General features: G+C 38.4%; 1 protein-coding gene across 4 annotated transcripts; it reads left to right on the forward strand.

The window, feature by feature from the left end:
* The first annotated feature begins 1,237 nt into the window (after positions 1-1,237).
* LOC149026201 (gamma-glutamyl hydrolase 2-like) lies at positions 1,238-17,978 on the forward strand. Of its 4 annotated transcripts, none has more exons than XM_089146451.1 (11): positions 1,238-1,515; positions 1,813-2,113; positions 2,260-2,346; positions 8,034-8,108; positions 9,209-9,306; positions 12,406-12,466; positions 13,379-13,468; positions 13,571-13,633; positions 16,157-16,236; positions 17,378-17,479; positions 17,584-17,977. In XM_089146451.1, exons 2-11 carry the CDS (start codon positions 1,832-1,834, stop codon positions 17,630-17,632), a joined length of 987 nt encoding a protein of 328 aa, XP_089002577.1. In that variant the 5' UTR covers positions 1,238-1,515; positions 1,813-1,831; the 3' UTR covers positions 17,633-17,977. The 4 variants fall into 4 exon arrangements, with proteins under 4 accessions (XP_089002577.1, XP_089002578.1, XP_089002579.1 ...); XM_089146452.1 differs by lacking the exon at positions 1,238-1,515 and adding an exon at positions 1,527-1,690; XM_089146453.1 differs by lacking the exon at positions 1,238-1,515 and having other exon boundaries at positions 1,527-2,113; positions 17,378-17,473; positions 17,584-17,978.
* The last annotated feature ends 221 nt before the right edge of the window (positions 17,979-18,199 follow it).

The raw sequence follows: 18,199 nt of genomic DNA on the forward strand, positions 1-18,199 counted from the left end.
AGAACTATTTACATAGAGTTTGTAACGGTCATGCACTTGCCCTGTTTTTCAAGTGGAAGCTGGGAAACCTCAGGTCAGTTTTGTCAGCAGATCAAGTTCTGGAACAGGCCCTAAAGGATGACTTGGGAAGGAGACACTCTGCATCCAACCATACTTCCACATTGATATTGTTTTATCAGGGGAAACGTATTTTGCATAACAGAGCCATGGACTGATCCTTCTCTTCTCCAGACCTACTTTGCGATTTATTGTTGTGTGAAGAGGTTTGCTGATGTTTTCAAACGCATGATCTGTTTTAGCTTTAACTTTATGTGCTTGCTTTCTTTTGGTGGGAACCGGTGGGGTTTGTTAATCATTTGTTAGTTAGACTTTTGTGTGTTTCCCTTTCTGAGCAAAGTGATTGCATATGATGGTGTATAGTTTAGTTGCAGCATGCGAAAGTTTCATTGTTCAATACCTTTCTGGGGGTTCCACTTTCCCGTTTTCTCACATATTAAACAGTGGGTTTATACTGCAACACAGTCAAACAATTGGAGAGTGCTGTGACAGTTGAGGTGGAGTCGGTAAACAATCCATTAGTCGAGGAGAATAACAAATACAGAAACGACTAAACATACCTGTCTAATCTTACAAAAAAAAAAAAAAAAAAAAACTGTCAAATGAAAAACCCACCCGAGAAGTTCAATGGCCTTCCCAAGCCCCACTCCAAAGCTGTCACCCAAACCTATCTGTTCCAATGGAAAGTTGTCGTGTTGACATTGGAAATTCTATAGCACTGGAATTTTAGTATTTGAAAGAGGAAGATTTGGGCATTGATGGTGCATAAGAGACTTCTTGAATACTGTATATTAAATGCGTAGCACCTGCTGCCAACGGTTGAGCTCGAAATCTCAATCATAAGAGATTTTTATTTTCTTGAACACCCAAAGAAGTTAGAGTTAAATCTATGATTTTGGTTTTTTTGTTTTTTGTTTTTTGTTTTTTATAGGTACTGATGCTTTTTTAATGCTGAAAATAAAATTCTATCTGCAAAAGATGGAACTCAAGACCTCTCCACTGACAAGTAGAGAAAGTATGGTTGGATTGAGAATTTGTTGGTCTTACTTGATCAAACAACCGTTGATACTCCCATCTAGTTTTGATAAAAAAAAGCCTTACCCCTTTGTTGTTAACTCCACATGTATTGGTACCCTGTCCATTTGGAAATTTGCTAAAATGGTGGTAGAGAATAGAGATTACCCATTTTCTTTTTCTTTTTTCTTCTTTGTTTCAACGGTGTAGTTCAAGAATCTCGATCACTGAAAGTGATCTCACAATGGCAGCTCAATGCTTTTATTGAAGCAAGTCCGGTCCATTTGAGGCCAGTAAGACTCGACATCTGACATGCACCGATGCACGAGGCTAAAGGGATCACCTCATGCATGGAAAGAGGAACACCTCCGCAGCTTTTCATGAGGAGAACAGTAAGGGTTGAAGTCACCTAGCAGGTCCAAGGTCAACAGGCAGGAATGTTAGGTAAGACTTTCCAGAAACCTGCAGTCAAGGGCTTTGTGAATTGGAATGCAAATAGAAGCTGTCCTGACTCCTAACCGCCTCTGTAATTTCGTCCCTGCCTAATCAATCCCCTTTCGTCCAGCTTAATTCCCTCGCTCGTCTTAACTTCCCTCTGTAACTAGCGTAGGCGTACCAGGTTGTCAATCTCGCAGTTTTAGGGTTTTTGTCTCCTCTCTCCTGTGAACATTGCGTTCCTAGTTTTGAGTTGTCTGGACCAACAGATAACATCTTCTTCTTTGTACTCCTTACCCTATGCAGGGATATCAAATTGGACCTTATGGATTGTTCTGCTGATTTAGTTTTCGAAAGAGCTGAATTATGCGAAGGCTCAGACAGTTCTACAGTTCTTCTCGACTCCTCGCCCTCCGCCAGCCGCTCACTGCCTGATCCGACTCTGAATTCAAAGCCGGTGATCGGAATTTTGAGCCATCCTTATAAAAGGTCGAATAATGATTCGGGTCGTTCCTATATTCCTGTTCAGTATGTTGAGTTCGTAAAATCTGCTGACGTTTCTGTCATTCCTCTTGGCTTCAATGAACCACGGGAAACCCTCTTCGAAGTTAGTATCTTATTCACTACCTGGAGATTTATTTTCTTTGGTAATACTACTTGGAAAATTTCACGTCTTAAAACCGGCGAAATGTTCTGACGTACTTCGATTTTAGGCGTGCCTGAGCTCTGATGTGAATTGAACTAAACATGCAGAAGCTCGATCTGGTCGATGCCGTGCTCTTTACTGGAGGATGGGCCAAAGAGGGCTTGTACTATGAGACTGTACAGGAACTTTTTGAGGTATTCATACTAGAAAACTAATGAATTCCATTATTCCACATCAGCCTATCGAATTTGCTAAATTCAACCTGAAAAAAAAAGAAAAAGAACAAAAAACCATGTGAAATGTTATCGTAGTACATATTGATAATTAGATCAGTTGCATCAATTCACATCCAGAATTGGCAATATGGATTAGGATCATCTATTTTTGAAACCTTGCACCTTGTCCTGCACGTTCAGTTATTTAAATTGCTTCTTAAATTTTTGTTCTTCGGTCTTTACATGAAATAATCTACTAATGCAAATAGAGAAGTGGTTGAAGCACACTGTGGATTGAAATGCATGCATCTTATCATACAGATAAAAAGTTTCCTAACCCCCAGGTAAAGATGTTGAAGGGTGCTTTAAATATTGATGCTACATTACATCGAATGCTGAAGAAAATAAAATCAGTCATCTGGCAAGATTCATACTCTATGACCCCCTGAAATGTGTCTGTTGAATTTTTACTGCAAAACAAAGTTTGTTAGTAGCAGCAAAACAGAGTATACTGGAGAGCAGCAAGGGCAGAGCAATTTCGGGGCTATTTTCCTTCTATTCAACAACACAAAACAGCCTTAGAGAAGCATACTTAAATGGGACTCGTTCTATGAGAGCATGACTAACTCACTGCTAAAAAATAAGAAAATATGACTGCATAACAACTACTTCTAATCAACAGAGAACAATAACCAACCAAAGACGGAGAACAAGGGCGGCAAGGCGGGGCCAATCCGGCCCTTCTAATCAACAGAGCACAATAACAGCCAAACAGCCATACTAAATGGGACCGTCTATGAGAGCATGACTAACTCACGCTAAAAAATAAGGAACAAATGACTGCAACACTCCTAACAACAGAGAACAAAACCAACCAATATGTTACAACCAAAAAAAAAAGAAAAAAAGCAAAAAAAAAACTTAATAAAACAATCTAACTATCCACTAATTCAGCAATCAATCCACCGTTGTTGATGTTGATCAGTTAACACTCTCCCTCAACATCAGCTCCAGTACTTTCCATCATGCCAAGCTGACAACGAAAACTTTCAAGCTTGCCACAGTTCAATCCTTTTGTAGATAAATCTGCAATCTGATCTTCTGTTCCAATCTGCCTCAACTTAACTTCTCCTTTCAAGACTTTCTCCCTAATAAAATGATAATGTGCTTCCACTGTTCCACATGCTTAGTCCTAGCGTGGAAGACTGAATTCTCTGCCAACCAGGTTGCAGAAAGATTATCACAATGTAAGGCAGTGCATAATCTGCTTGTTGATGTAGATCCTTCAACAGTTGAACGAGCCATGTACTTTCTTGAGCTGCCATTGCTGCAGCTCAGTACTCTGCTTCTGTTGTGGATAGAGAAACAGTTGGTTGCCTCTTGATGCACCACGAAACAGCACTAGACCCAAGCATGAAAACATATCCACTGGTTGACCTTCGTGTATTATAATCTCCTGCATAATCAGCATCACAATAACCAGCTAACTTGCAATCTTCACCTTTCTTATAGACCAAACCATATCCAAATGTGTGCTTTACATATCTTGATACTCGTTGCAGTGTCTCCAGATGAGACTTCTTGGGATTTTGCACAAACTGTCTTAATCCAATCACAAATGCAATGTTAGGTCTAGTCAGAGTAGAGCAGACTACCCACTAGCTGACAATACATTGTTGCATCTTCTGAGTCTTTTCCTTTATGAGCACACATTCTAAAATTTGGTTCCATCGGTGTGGTTATTGGCCTGCACTCAATCATTGCAAACTTCTTCAATAAATCTCTGGAGTATTTTTGTTGATGAAAAACCATTCCATCTTGAGTATAGTCAATCTCTAGGTCAAGAAAATGCTTTAGCTGTCCAAGCTCCTTCATCTGAGATAGATAGGTTCTCCTTGATCTGAAGGATTTCTTCATCACAATCTCCTGTTATGATCAAGTCATCTATATATACTAGTACAATAGCTAGTTTCCCTCCATTTTCTTTAACAAACAAGCTTGAATCTGCAGATGTAACCGAATAACCATTATGAACTAGAAATTCAGCAATCTTACCATACCAAGCTCTTGGGGCTTGCTTTAATCCATAGAGTGCTTTTTGTAGCTTACATCCATACTCAGGATGATTTTTGTATTGAAACCCCAGTGGTTGATCCATGTAGATCTCTCAATCTAACTTTCCATGCAAGAAGGCATTCTTCACGTTGATTTGCTGCAAGTTCCAACTTTTGCTTGCTGCCAATGCAAGTAGGATGCGAACAGTTGTGAACTTTGCAATTGGACTAAATGTTTCGTTGTAGTCAAGTCCATATTGGTGAGAAAAACCTCGAGTTACTAGTCGAGCTTTGTGTCACTCAATTGACCCATTCATTCGTCTCTTTATCTTGTAAACCCACTTGCATGAGATAGACTCCAAGTCTCTTGGCTTTGGTACAAGCTTCCATGTCTGATTCCTTTTTAAGGCAACAATCTCTTCTTTCATAGCTGCTTCATTCCACTCTGAGTGATGAGAAGCTTCTTCAAAGTTCTCAAGTTCTTTTGCATCTAACCCTTCAATAATGGCAGCATTAGCATACTTGGGATTTGGCTTCTTGATCCTAGTTGATCTTCTCAATGAAATTGATGGCCCCTCTTCGCTAATCTCACCTTCTTCAATTGGTTGTTCATATACACCAGTTTGCCAAGGATCTTTAGTTTCGGCATTCTCATGATCATTGTCAACATCTCCATTTCCATGAATGCTCAACTGAATTTGAGCATCTTGCAACTGATCTTTAAAGGCTGCTGAATCTGGTAAGCTCTCCTTCTCTGAGGACCACCAAAGGATGACTCATCGAATACTACATTCCTGGAAGTGTGGCATCTTCTAGTTGTAGGATCACAACACCTCCACCCCTTCCTTTGACTATCGTACCCTACAAAGTACAAACACACACCTAATGGCCTTTTTGTCCAATGGTTAGGTACAAACACATAGCACACACAACCAAATACTCTGAAATAATCAACTGTAGGCTTCATATTCCATATTTTCTCAAAGGGTGAGAGAAAATTTAACCTTTGTTGAGGGAGCCTATTGATCACAAAGGCTGCTGTCTTCATTGCTTCAGCCCAAAAACATCTAGGAACATTCTTGGCATGGAGCATGCTTTGACAAGTCTCCAGTAGATGCCTGTTCTTCATCTCTGCTATGCCATTTTGTTGCGGTGTGTTGGCACATGTAAACTAATGGCGAGTATGACAATCTCAAAGAAAATTGTCAAACTCATCTGAGGTGTATTCCCATCCATTGTCGGTACGCAAGCATCGAATCTTCTTCTCAATTTCTGCTTCTGCCATGCTTTTAAACTCTTGAAACTTTGAGAAAATTTCAGATTTTTCCTTCATAAAAAACACCCATACATACCTGGAAAAATCATCGATGAAGGTTACCATATATTTCATCCCACCAAGAGAAGCTTGCTTGACAGGTCCAAACACATCAGAGTGAACAAGCTCTAAAGGTTCTTTTGCTCTCCATCTTGTTTCTTCAAATGGCAGCTGGTGTGCTTTCCCATATTGACATCTTGCACAAATTGTGTCCCCTCTCACTTCAAGTTGAGGAAGTCCCTTCAACATCGACCTTTTCATCGTCACCATCAGCTTGGAATAGCTAACATGACTTAGACGCATATGCCATAAGTCTGCTGTCTCATTCTTCCTTGTCTTATCTACATAAGCAACCTCTGCAGACATCACATAAACTGATTCTAGCCTCCTACCCTTCATCATTGGTTTTCTAAAATTTCAAGATCACGATAGGCTTGACATCTTGTGGGCCAAACAAGACAAAGTGCCCTAAAGATGTTAATTATGCTACTGAAAGCAAAATTTTCTTCATACTAGGGACATGGTAAACATTCTCAAGTGAAAAATTATCAATACTGCAATAGGGAGAAACTATAGTGTTACCAGTGTGAGCTATAGGTAGCTTGGAATTATTTGCAGTCACGATTCCCTTTGTACTCCTCCAAATTTTGCAACTTATCTTTGTCACCAGTCATATGATTTGAACATCCTGAGTCAATGATCCAGTCATCTTCATAGTTGATTTGCTCAGTTGTTGTTGTAGTAAACGCCGTCTCTTCTAGGACAGCAAAAGATGCCTCTGCATCCCATTCTTCTTCAATTTTGGAGATGGTTGCATTACTCTCTAGGGGTTTCTTCTTGGTCCAACAATTTTTTGCCATGTGCCCTTTCTTCTCACAACTGTAGCACTTCCCTTCAAATTTCTTCTTGTTGGTGAAGTTCTTCATTCTCCTTTGGCACGTGCATTTCGTTCAACTTGTTGGCATTTTGCTTCATCGTCTTTCTTTTGATCTTTCCGAAGCCATGTGATTTTGGACTCCATCTACTATTGTTTGCATAAAGAGCCTCCTCTTTAGTCTTGAGTGAAATCCCTCCCATTTGCTTAGTCAAGGCTTTCCTGACTGGCAAGCAGATTTGTAAACTCAACAAGTGAAGGCTGGTTCCGCCATCCTTGTACAGCAGCAATAAAGCCTCTATGTTCAGGCCTCAAACCATGAATGGTTATTCTTTTCATTTTGGTTTCACCAATTGGAGCTTGTGGGTCCAATTCAGTAATTTCTCGACACAACGTCTTCACCTTGTGAAAGTACTGAGCAACGGTCATGTCGCGTTGTGCGATTGACAGGAGTTCACTCTCCAAAAGCTGAAGTCTTGTATCATTCTTCTTTGAAAATAACTTGGCAAAAATATCCCAAGCTTCATTGGGTGTTTTTGCATCTCTGATGTGTTCAAACAGATCTTCTTCAACTGCCATCTTCAAAGCAAACATCGCTTTGCCTGCCTTAATCTTCCATTTTCGCAATGTGCCATTTGCATCCTCAGCATCTGGTTATTGGATTTCACTTCTGTTCACAACCTCCCACAAGTCTTGGCCTTGCATGTAAGACATTATGCAGGTTGACCAAGAGTTGTAATTCTGATTGTTGAGTTTTTGATTCCATCGATAACTTGAAGGTCTGACATCCTGTTTCGAAGACTGCAAACCACTCAAGTTCGTGCACACACTCACTCAGTGTTTCCAGCTCTCAAAAAAAAAAAAAAAAAAAAAACTCACAATCAAACCAACTCTGATACCAGAATCTGTTGATTTTTACTGCAAAACAAAGTTCATTAGCAGCGGCAAAACAGAGTATACTGGACAGCCGCAAGAGCAGAGCAATTTCTGGGCTATTTATCTTCTATTCAATGACACAAAACAGCCTTAGAGAAGCATACATAAATGGGACTCATTTCTAAGACAGCATGACTAACTCACTGCTAAAAAATAGGAAAAGATAACTGCAAAACAACTACTTCTAAGCAACAGAGAACAATAACCAACCAATATGTTACTACCTAAAAATAAGGAACAAATTGCAACATAAAAGACTTAATAGAACAATATATACCTACTAATTCATCAATCAATCTACCGTTGCTGATGTTGATCAGTTAACAATGTCTGCTCTCTTACAAGAATCCCCCCCCCCCCTCTTCCATTGGGGTGGGGGGGTGGAGGAGAAGATTTTATATGCATGGAAAAATTACATTTGAAAACTATCTTACCATTTAAGATCCCTCCTGAACAAAAGGTACTCCTGTTTTCTTTTGTTGTGCAGAGAATTAAAGAGAAAAATAAACCTTTATTTGCCATTTGCTTAGGTTTTGAACTTCTATGCATGATCATCAGCCAGGTAATCTATCCTGCTTTGATTTGTTTATGTTCAGTTTTGCAATAACTAGCTTTTTACCACTTGCTGCAGCAGGGGATTTTATTCTTGTTTAAAGTTTATTCAGTTTAAGGTGAAGAATGCTATGTGGGATGTTTAGACATTGAATCAATACTAGCATAAAAGAGTGCTGATTAAATAGAGGTTTGACACTATAGGGTCTTCAAATTTAATCTACTTTAGGGAATGGGAGTATTATGATATTTTTGCCTGCTTTTTGTGAGTTGCATCAAATACCAGTTTATATTTTATCCCTTCCACTCATCGCAAACAATTAAATCTAGCTTCAGATGCAAGTATACTTAGACTCTCTCTCAATCCCCAATGTGACACCTCCTTTTGCCACAGAAAAACAAAGATGCCCTTTTTACAGGAGAGATACCAACATGACTCTTACATTGGTAGTCATATTTTCCTATTAATATATGCACATAATGAGGAAATAGGAGAAGCATATGCTTTTCTCAACACATAACATGCTTTAGATCTGATTCCTTGTCTACTTGTTTGGTTGGTGGCATACCAATTCTAATGTATGAGCCTGTCAGTGTACTCGTTGTCTCCAATACATGCAATTAAGCACATACGTGCTATTTAACTGTTGCTTTATCTTCAAATAAGAGTGTAGGCTTGGACAGGTTGGGCATGCTGGGTACTCATTGTCAGCACAAGTTAAGCCTGGGCTGCAGCTCTAAAGCCCAATAATTGCTGGTTATGTATTAGGGCTGTACTCCAGTGATAGTTTCACTTTCTTTTTACTTTTTCCCTAGGTTTGAACTTTTAAATTAGAACATATAAATTTGAAACCATTAAAACTAGGTCTATCAAAGTCCAAGCATCCACTTTTTTATTTTATTTATTTATTTTTATTTTTTTGTATTTATCTTAGTTTATTTTGTATTAACAGTAAATTGCTTTTGTTTGGGTTGATACCGATATCCTCCTCCCATGAACCCCCCTTGGTGTCATTTTAAAGATTTTAGGAGGTTTTCCATTTCTTTCATTAACAGACTATGTTAGTTATGTTCTTCTGAAAAGAACTTCTCATTTTGCTGTGCTTTTAGGTTGACATTCTTGAAGAGTTTAATGCATTAAATCATCCATCTACTCTTCAATTCAGAGTCAGACAAGACACAGAACTTGAAGGCACTGTGTTTCAAAGGTTAAATATTTCTAAGATATGTCTTATCTCCTTCTGTGTAACTTTATTTTATTATGTCTATTTGTTTTACTTGTGTACCATTTTCTGTCCTCTTCTTTGTTGCAGTAGTACATCAAAATGTTTGATTTGACCACTGTTGGTCAAACATTTTGTTTTCTGTCTTTAGGTCAACTGTCTAGAATTCATACATAAGGATGATAGAATAGATGAAGTATCTCGATCAATTGGGTGGACTGAGATGAAACTAATAAAAAGTAACCATTTGTCAGTCATTGTTCTTTGAAAAAAAAAACATGATATACTTTTGGAACTAGATTTGGTTTTTGGATGCTGGAAAATGAACAAAATTCCTGAGGAGACTCTGTAGATTCTAGCTGGCATTGTGACAGGAATGGCTAAAAGGTAAGAGGATGGGGTCTCATCTCACATGTTCACAGACACAGTGATGCATGATTTTCAGAATGGAACAGGTGATGCCTTAGTATGTTGGGGTTGTCTAATCATTACTAGTAAGTGAATCAAAAGGGTGGTAATGGGTTTCAAGTTGCCTAAGGTACTTAGGGTTCATAAAATCTTAGGGATCTACAATTTAGAATTGGAGAACTTTAATTACTTAACAAAGTCTGATCTGAAGGAAACCCTTGTCAAGTGATCCGTTTAACAAGGAGAATATCCAGTAAAGTTTGATTAATTCCAATAGCCAGATGTTCAGATACTGAAGGAACTAAGATTCTCAAACCCTGATAAATCAGTAGAATAGAAGGACAGGCATGGAGTTTGGAATCAGAAATCAATACTGTAACTGATAAATGATTTATCGGTAAAAGTAGAAACCATAATTCTTGAAATCATATTATGAAGTTCAGGTTGTGAATCAGAATTGAAACTAGAAGAAAGGAGAAATCAGATTATTGACCTTAAATAGAAAGAGCACAATCTTAACGAACAGAATGCTATTTAGTAAAGCGAAAATGAAGAACAGAACAAAGAAAGTAGAAGAACTAAGCATGCAAATCAAGGGCCAATTTAGAAGAGGACATACTGATCAAGAATTCCACTAAAGCCTTACTTGAAATGCACCAGGCCTTCTACTGAATCCACAGAATTATCCGATCAAGCTGATTTTTGGAGGAGAGCTTCACGACTTCTTGACCTTCAAATCCAACGGTGGAATTGTGCATTTGAGCTATCTAAGTCGGTCCGATTTGTACACCAAAACCCTCCTTGGTTGAGTCAGATTAGGAAACTAGAATTGTATCAAATGGAGACTAGCCTATAAATAGGGAAGGGGACTCTAGGAAAAACGGTTTTTTTCTCTCTTCCTTCTCTGAATAGGATTATTTTTCCTTCTTTGATCTAGTCCCAAATAGGAAATAAAATCTTGAAGCATGCAAGGAATCCTTCTCTCCATGTTTTTGACTTGAGGAAGCTTTTAGAGTGCACTGTGACTTGATGAACAAGAGTTTCCTTTCTGGAGTGGAAGTAAAATCCAGCTTGATTCCATTAAGACTCTCTCTTCACGGAATTTTTCAATAATACCCCTGCAGATTTGATTTATAATTTCTGATAATTTCCTGCAAACAAAATTAATAAATCTTAATTAAGATTTGCTAGGAAATATATAAAATCATCAAAATTATAGAAATTAAAGGAAACGGTGCAACATATTCATTTTCATATAATATTAGGGTAAATTGATATAAAACAATTATAAACACATGGAAATATAGCAAATTAATCATCAAAAATAATATACATGAAATCAACTTATCACAATTGTCTAAAATAAACGGAACCAAGTCACAAAGCTTCTATTCGTCCATCAAATTGTAAACCAATTCAACCTAATCACAAATGAAAGGTTAATACTTCCTGGACAGAAAGGAAATTCAAAACAAGAACAAAGACTAATGAACTCCTCCAGTTGCAGGTTATGATAGATGAGACCTAATGCTAAAACTCTGCGAAGGAAATGAGTGACTGAAAAACAGGACTGAGTGCTTGAGCTATTATTCTGGCCTACAATTCTTTCTGTAGTGCCTATAATTGGGATTCTGCATCACCCACGTTTAAGCAATGAGGCAGTTACTGCTCAGTTTCTCTCCATAGTAAAACTGGGTCCCACTTCAGAAGACCAAACTGAATTTAAAAAGTGAGACATAAACTTAAATATTTCACTGTTAGTCTTTTGTGGGCATGAGTAAAACACCTTTTTTATTTAAATAATTTTTTTTTTATGTGTATATGGCAATTCGTGCATATATTACTACTGAATAGTTGTTACCATGGATCTCATGTATATTGTAATATACTTGATTATATGTGTTGTCTTATTTACAAATATAAGAAGAGAATATGTGAATAGTTTTTCTTGTTTGGGCTATCCACGTCTAACTCAATAGAAAGCTACGCTGGCTGTGGGATCCAATAATTGTTCTTGTTTGGGCTTGGGGTGGGGAAATCCAAAATATGAGGTTTGGTCAAGATTGGTTTGGCTTGTCTTTGTAGCTGCCCTTGAATCCTGCCTCTGTGGCTCCTCCTGGTCTGTTCACCCAGTAGTGACATTTTGGCAGTTTGCCAATGAAAAAAAGAAAAAAAAAATGTTATCAAATGATAAGGAAAACTGCCCCCTGAATGCTGCTTGTGTAGAAGCCTTCGGCACCGGGTTCGCCCTTTGCCCAAAGAATGATAACTCCCAGAAGTCATCAACTGATTGCATTCATTGACTTGTCTAGTAGAGAACTTGAGGTCTGGCTTGCTGTTACACTTGCCCATGCATGAGTTGGGCTCTTCCATAAATGTACTGGTATCTTTAGTGCTCAGACATACAATAATAAATGGTGAGTTTGGTATCTGTTGGTTCCTAAACATGGATAAGATCAAATCTTCTGCTCCTCTCCTCAGGGTAGCCACGGATCTGCTTCTAAATGTTTTATGATGCATGCAGCTTCACCGTGATATAACAAGTGAATAATTGTAATACTATGTTCATCATACTCATGGATGCTAATTTTAAACATTGTATCTGTAGTGGAACTGTATTTGAATTGTATTTTGTTAGCTTCCATACAATTTAATATGAAATGTTTGATTGTGCAGATTCTCTCCGGAGTTACTTGTAAAATTGACTACAGATCGTATTGTCATGCATCACCATAAGGTAAGTTCTAAAACACTTCAGTGCAACTCCTTGACCTAGTTTGATTGTGGCAATTCCGATCAGGTATGTGAGGAAGCCAAAACCTTGAGGAAATCATACCTCAGAGGAAATATTTTTCCACCATTGTAACTTGGAACTAATAGAGCCACAACTGTTGAGAGATTTATGATTGTAGCATGACCAGTGCTCTTGTTTTTAGTTGATACTTATAACTTATCTTATTCCTAGAAATAGCTTTATTATGCACCCTTGATGGCTTATTTCAAGAAATAGCTCTATTATGTCACCCATCCCCTCCAAAAAACCATGTCCTTAATTTGAATTACAGGATGCCTCTGGAGTCATTTGTTTAGATAAATCACCTAAGTGGGCTTATTTCGTTAGCAGTAAGTTTTGAAGTGGGTTATTTATGTGTGTGGCCTTTGGTCTAATGGGTATTTATTATAATAGGCTACTTATGGGCCTAAACCATGGGTAGGTAGGTATATAGGAATTATGACCTAATCTAAAAGTGTCTCTGTGCATGAGGCTCCTGCTGCTCAGGGTCTGGAAGGGGCATATGTACATGGCCTTACCTCCCTTCTTCGCAAGAGAGGTTGTTTCCAAGTTCTGAACCTGCAACCAACAGGTCAGAGTAGTGCCAATTTCTTTATGTTTTATTCTTATTTTAAATTCCATGAATTTTTACTCCTTCAAATTACTCTACTCTGTTCCTGTTTACCAAACCTGCAAGAGTTGTGAACTGTTATGGTTTATGGAATTTCCACTAATTACTTTATTGGGTTTCAGAATTGCATTACACTTTCAAGTTCAGGGTTTCAGATGATTGAATGCCCTTTTTTTGGATTGTAATTTTGCATTAGTTTTACTCAAAGAATAACGTCAATCCATCTGCATGTGGCACTGTGGCAGTATGGTATATCACTTGATAAGTTTGAAGGGAATCGTCATCTATTCAGTTCTTTCAAAATCTTGACAACCACCGAAGATAAAAATCAGAAGGTAATGAAATCAGATGCTGATTGTTTTCCTTTTATGTTAATCCTGGCAGTGTTGCTTTCCTTTATATGGATTCTCATTGTTGGAGCGCATTATGTATGCCAGGTCTATGTCTCAACTTTTCAAGGATGGAACTGTCCTGTGTTTGGCTTCCAGTGGCATCCAGAGGTGATTCCTAAACTCCTTTTGAGTATGTACTGTTGTGCATGTAGCCATGTAATTTTTTCTTATGACGCTTTGGAATATTGTCAATGTTCATGGGCTGCAGTTCATCTTCCATCCCTGTTGATGAATCTAGGTGCAAGTTCCTCTGAATTCAATTGCATAATGCCATTTTTCAAAACGATGTCTTTGGTCTTTGGTTTTTCTTCTGTTCTTTTTTTTGTACCTTAGGAGTAAGGGTATGATTATTAATTTTCCCCGAGGGTGGGTTGCAGTTTGGGTTGTTCTGCAGGCTGATAAAACCTTTATAATATCTTGAAAAATTAATACAAAGTTGCAAGAATTAACAAGATAGACTCTGATTTCTAATGGTGCCAATCACCCCCAACACCTCTGTGAGGTGTCCCTCAGCCTATGGCTGCCCGTAAGACTCTCCAAACATTCAATGACCTCTCCTCCCTCTTCTCCCTCTATTTATTATCTCAATTAACCCTCATTCTCTCTCTCTCCACATGGCCTTATCCTAGGGTCCCAACAACTATCGGCCCCTATAAAATCGCCTTGTCCTCAAGGTGATGGAAAATTTGAGGTTGAGTCTTCACATCTACGACCAAAGACGAGTAGATGGGAGCCTAGGAGGTGCAACGCTGCCATTACGAAGATGTGGTTGCAGCGAAGACCCCGAGGCGATGCTTCAGAATGTATATCCACCTGAAAGCAAACGTAGAGGTAAACGATTGCGGTCGATGAATTCATGGAACAAGCAGTGATGGAGCGCAGGTCACCGAGCACTTCGAGAAAAAATTTCAATGAATACCCAGAGGAGCGATGCCGAGCAGTGGTTTTCCCTGGTAGAAATTTCAGTCCAAGTGTTGTTGGAGTAAATCGCACCCTTGCAAATATTGACGGTGTTGGAAGAGGAACCCCAAAGATCTTGTTCCTTTGTGCTAGAGCCCCTAAAACAATCTGTGAGACAACTAACAATCCCAGCACAATGTTGCCTCCCTGTCCGTCTCGATGGTGAGAGGTGGAAGATGACGGTTTACTGTGTTGGTTCTGTCAAACTGTTGGGTTGGTGAGTATTTGGTATAAAGTGATCTCTTGGTTTGGCCTTGGACCACCCGAAACATTTGGGCTAAAGTTAGTGTTGAGGAGGTTTGGGTTTAGGATAAACCAAATGGGCTAAGCCCAATATAGAAACTGGTTTTGGTTTAAATGGGTGTATGTAAACCCATTGGTTGGAAAAGATTGGCTGAGCATGGGAGAAACTAAATGGGCTGGCCTTACGATTAATGGAATGGTGGTGCTTTGAAATCGGTGAAGCCTAACCACTTAAAACGATGGGCTAAGAAAAAGGGACGGGAGATTGGGCTAATGAGATAGGCTGGGCTTGAGGTTAAGGAAATAGGTTGGGCCCAAGGTGGGTCTTTGAAATGGGTTAGGCCTAAGCACTTAAAATTGTGTATGAAGATATGTGGGTTGGATATTTGGTTAATGAAATAAGATGGGCTGGGGATTAATGGAATGGGCTGGGCCCAAGGGGGTTTCTTGGGAAAACTTACGGCCCAATCTTTGAACTTGGATCTCTTGGGCTCTAAATCTGATTCTAAGCATACCGAATGGCCCATTAGAAGCTCCTGGCCCTTAATGTTTGAACCAAACCGATAGACCGGTTTGGGTTGGCCGAACCAACCCAAAAACCCTAAACCCATCGCTCTCCTCTACGAACGAAACGCCACCGCCTGCAATCCACCGATGCCTGCGACGGATTTCCGCTGCTGAAACCTCGACCGGAGGTTTTGACCAGAACACTCCCGCCGCCTGCAATTTTAATTGAACCACAAATATAAATTTTGACATCATCCACTTTATCTTAGGGAGAACAGCCAGAACAATCTTTAACACAGATGCTACGAAATCAAGCATATAAATGGAAAAACCAAATCACTACTTTTGTTAAGTTCCTGAGCAGACTATGTTGAGCCAGCAGCTGAAAAGTTGTGACTGTGAGGTGCTTTTACAAACTCCCAAAATTTTTTTTCCTTAAATTATTTGTGACTCAGTCCTAATATTCAGCATTTATGATATATAGTTTCGCTGTCACAATGAGTGTCTCCAAGGAATGAAACTCACTGTGGAATCCCTGTTTTATGAAGACACACACCTACATTGTAAATTGCTCATGATCTATTTTTTTGTGACATCCTACTGAGTCTGATCTCCGAGGGATGAAAATCTCATTTCATAAATGTTTTATCTTATATACCTTCGATATAGTGGAATTAGCCTTCCGGGTCATGGATTCTTCACTGACCCCAATTTTCAAATTTTATAACTGTGCTTAGATATCTGCAGAGTTCCGTTCTTTATTGTTTTGATGTATTGGTCATTACACTGAAACTTGCAATCACCATTTCATTTTCCTTTAAATTCTTGTTAAACTGGCGAATATGGCACTGGTTCAGCTTTGTCCTAATTTCTTTTGACTTGGTATCAGACTGAATATTCTGTAAACTGAGTTTGATGCAGAAATATCCATATAAAAAGGACTCTCCGCTCTGGAAAGATGTAGTTCAAGTGAGACAACAATGTGCCAATTTTATTAAAAGGTAGTGTCATATTGAATAATCTGAAATTATGACAAGATTAGCTTTGAAAGTATATATCCTTGAAATATATGCATGTCATAGGCTGTTCATATTAAATATTTTGACATTCATTTTTCTTGTTAAATCACTACCCCCCACAACCCCCCCCAAAAAAGAAAAAAAAAAAAAAAATGGAGAATAACTGGAAACTACGTACTGATTGATTTTACTCTCCTCAAGATAAATGTATTGCTTGATTAGAACCTTCAGCTTGTTCTGGGTTTCCCTAGGATGTCACCTTGCATGAAAAAGGAGCTTTCCACTCCCTTCCCTCTCTTGTAACCCCTCTGCATGGTTTTAGTATTGGATCCATTTATGCATTCCTAATAAAAATAATTAGAGGGTGACTGCAGTTGACATGGGGAATAATTAAGGACATAAGTCACATAACCTTTCATGTTATCTCAGGATATGTTGTTTCCTATTAATAGTAGCAGTTTTATATTTTGAATGCAAGGTCTTATGATGTGTCTAGGTTGTTGTCCTTGCCTATAGACTGTTTTATTAAGTGGCATTCGCTTGGTGTCATTTGATCAGTTCATCTGGTAATTTCCTAGTCATTTTTAACTGGGAACATCAATACAAGATTTTGTGCACTGCAGCCCACGGTTAGGCAACCAATTAAATACATCTTTTAAACTAAGCTTCAATCTCGTATAGAATTTTCTTTGCTCATTTTTCCTAACCTTACCTTCTCAATTATGTTGAGCTGATTGTTTGATGCTCAAGACACAACTTCAGGATTAACAAAAGATTCTTTAACTTGAATGGCTCATCATTGAGAAAACACATGTGCAATTTTCTAATGTGATGCAAACACAGAGTTCCCTTGCACAAAAATGGACATGCAATTACCACTTTTGGAACCAAAATTTTATTATAATTTCTCTGAAATTGTATAAAGTGCTCTAGATTATGTATTTCTTAACTCTGAAAATTTTAGTTTGCCTGCCCAAAGGAATTGACTATGAATTACGTTGTAGCTTCTGTTGAAGTCACTTCTTTCCCAGTTCTGTTTTGAGTCCTACCATCTTTAGTTATGGGCTGTCTAAGTTGGTCATTCTGATGTTTCTCTTTTTGTTTACAATTTATGGTTGTACAGTGAAGCAATGAAGTCGTCCTCAAACGTGCGATCTGTGCAAGAGGTGGCCAAGCAGCGAGCCAACCTCATTGACAAATACCCCATTCGCATTCAGAAGTATGGGTATGTCTATGGACTCTGAAACTTTGTCATGCAATTAAGTAGCATGCAGGTCATTTAATTAGTTTTTGTCTTGTTTTTTTTGGCTGCTTCTTGTTTGGTTGCAGGAATGTAGCTCGTCCGGTTTATGTTTTCACTAGATCTTGTCTGGCTTAATTTTCCTCTAGATCTTCAACAATGGAGTCAGCGTAATGTTACTTATGGACTTCGGCATTGTTGGTTTGCTGAATCAAATGAGTATTAATGGCGGAGGAACTGTTGCTTTGCCCTACATAAATAAATTAGTTATCTTTTCTACCCAAAAAGATGTAGCTTATATGCAATTGTGGCCTTAACAATTGCTATTTTATATCAATGTACATTGTTAAACATGACTATATGAGCATGCCACCTCAAGTTATTGCTTCAGAACTTATTTACTTTAATATGGTTAGTTTATCTTTCATAATTTTGTCGTTCGTCTATTACGACATCTTCATTTTCACTTCAGTGAGTTTCTCTCTCAATTGCTAAATGTTCGATATTGTTTATCAGAATTGTTTATGAAGGATTTTTAGTTAAACAGCATCATTAGCACTTCTTTATAATCAATCTAGTGAGAAAAGGGGGGTGGGGGTGGGGGTGGTTGAGGGGAGGGCAAAAAGGGTAAAAATTACCTTTCTTTATTTATGATCGAATTCAAATCCTCGAAATAATCATATATTTTTGATAGAAGGGGTAAGA

The sequence above is a fragment of the Hakea prostrata genome, chromosome 2, assembly GCF_041222555.1.
Source record: "Hakea prostrata isolate BN-2017 chromosome 2, UWA_Hpros_2, whole genome shotgun sequence".
NCBI classification, from domain to species: Eukaryota; Viridiplantae; Streptophyta; class Magnoliopsida; order Proteales; family Proteaceae; genus Hakea; species Hakea prostrata.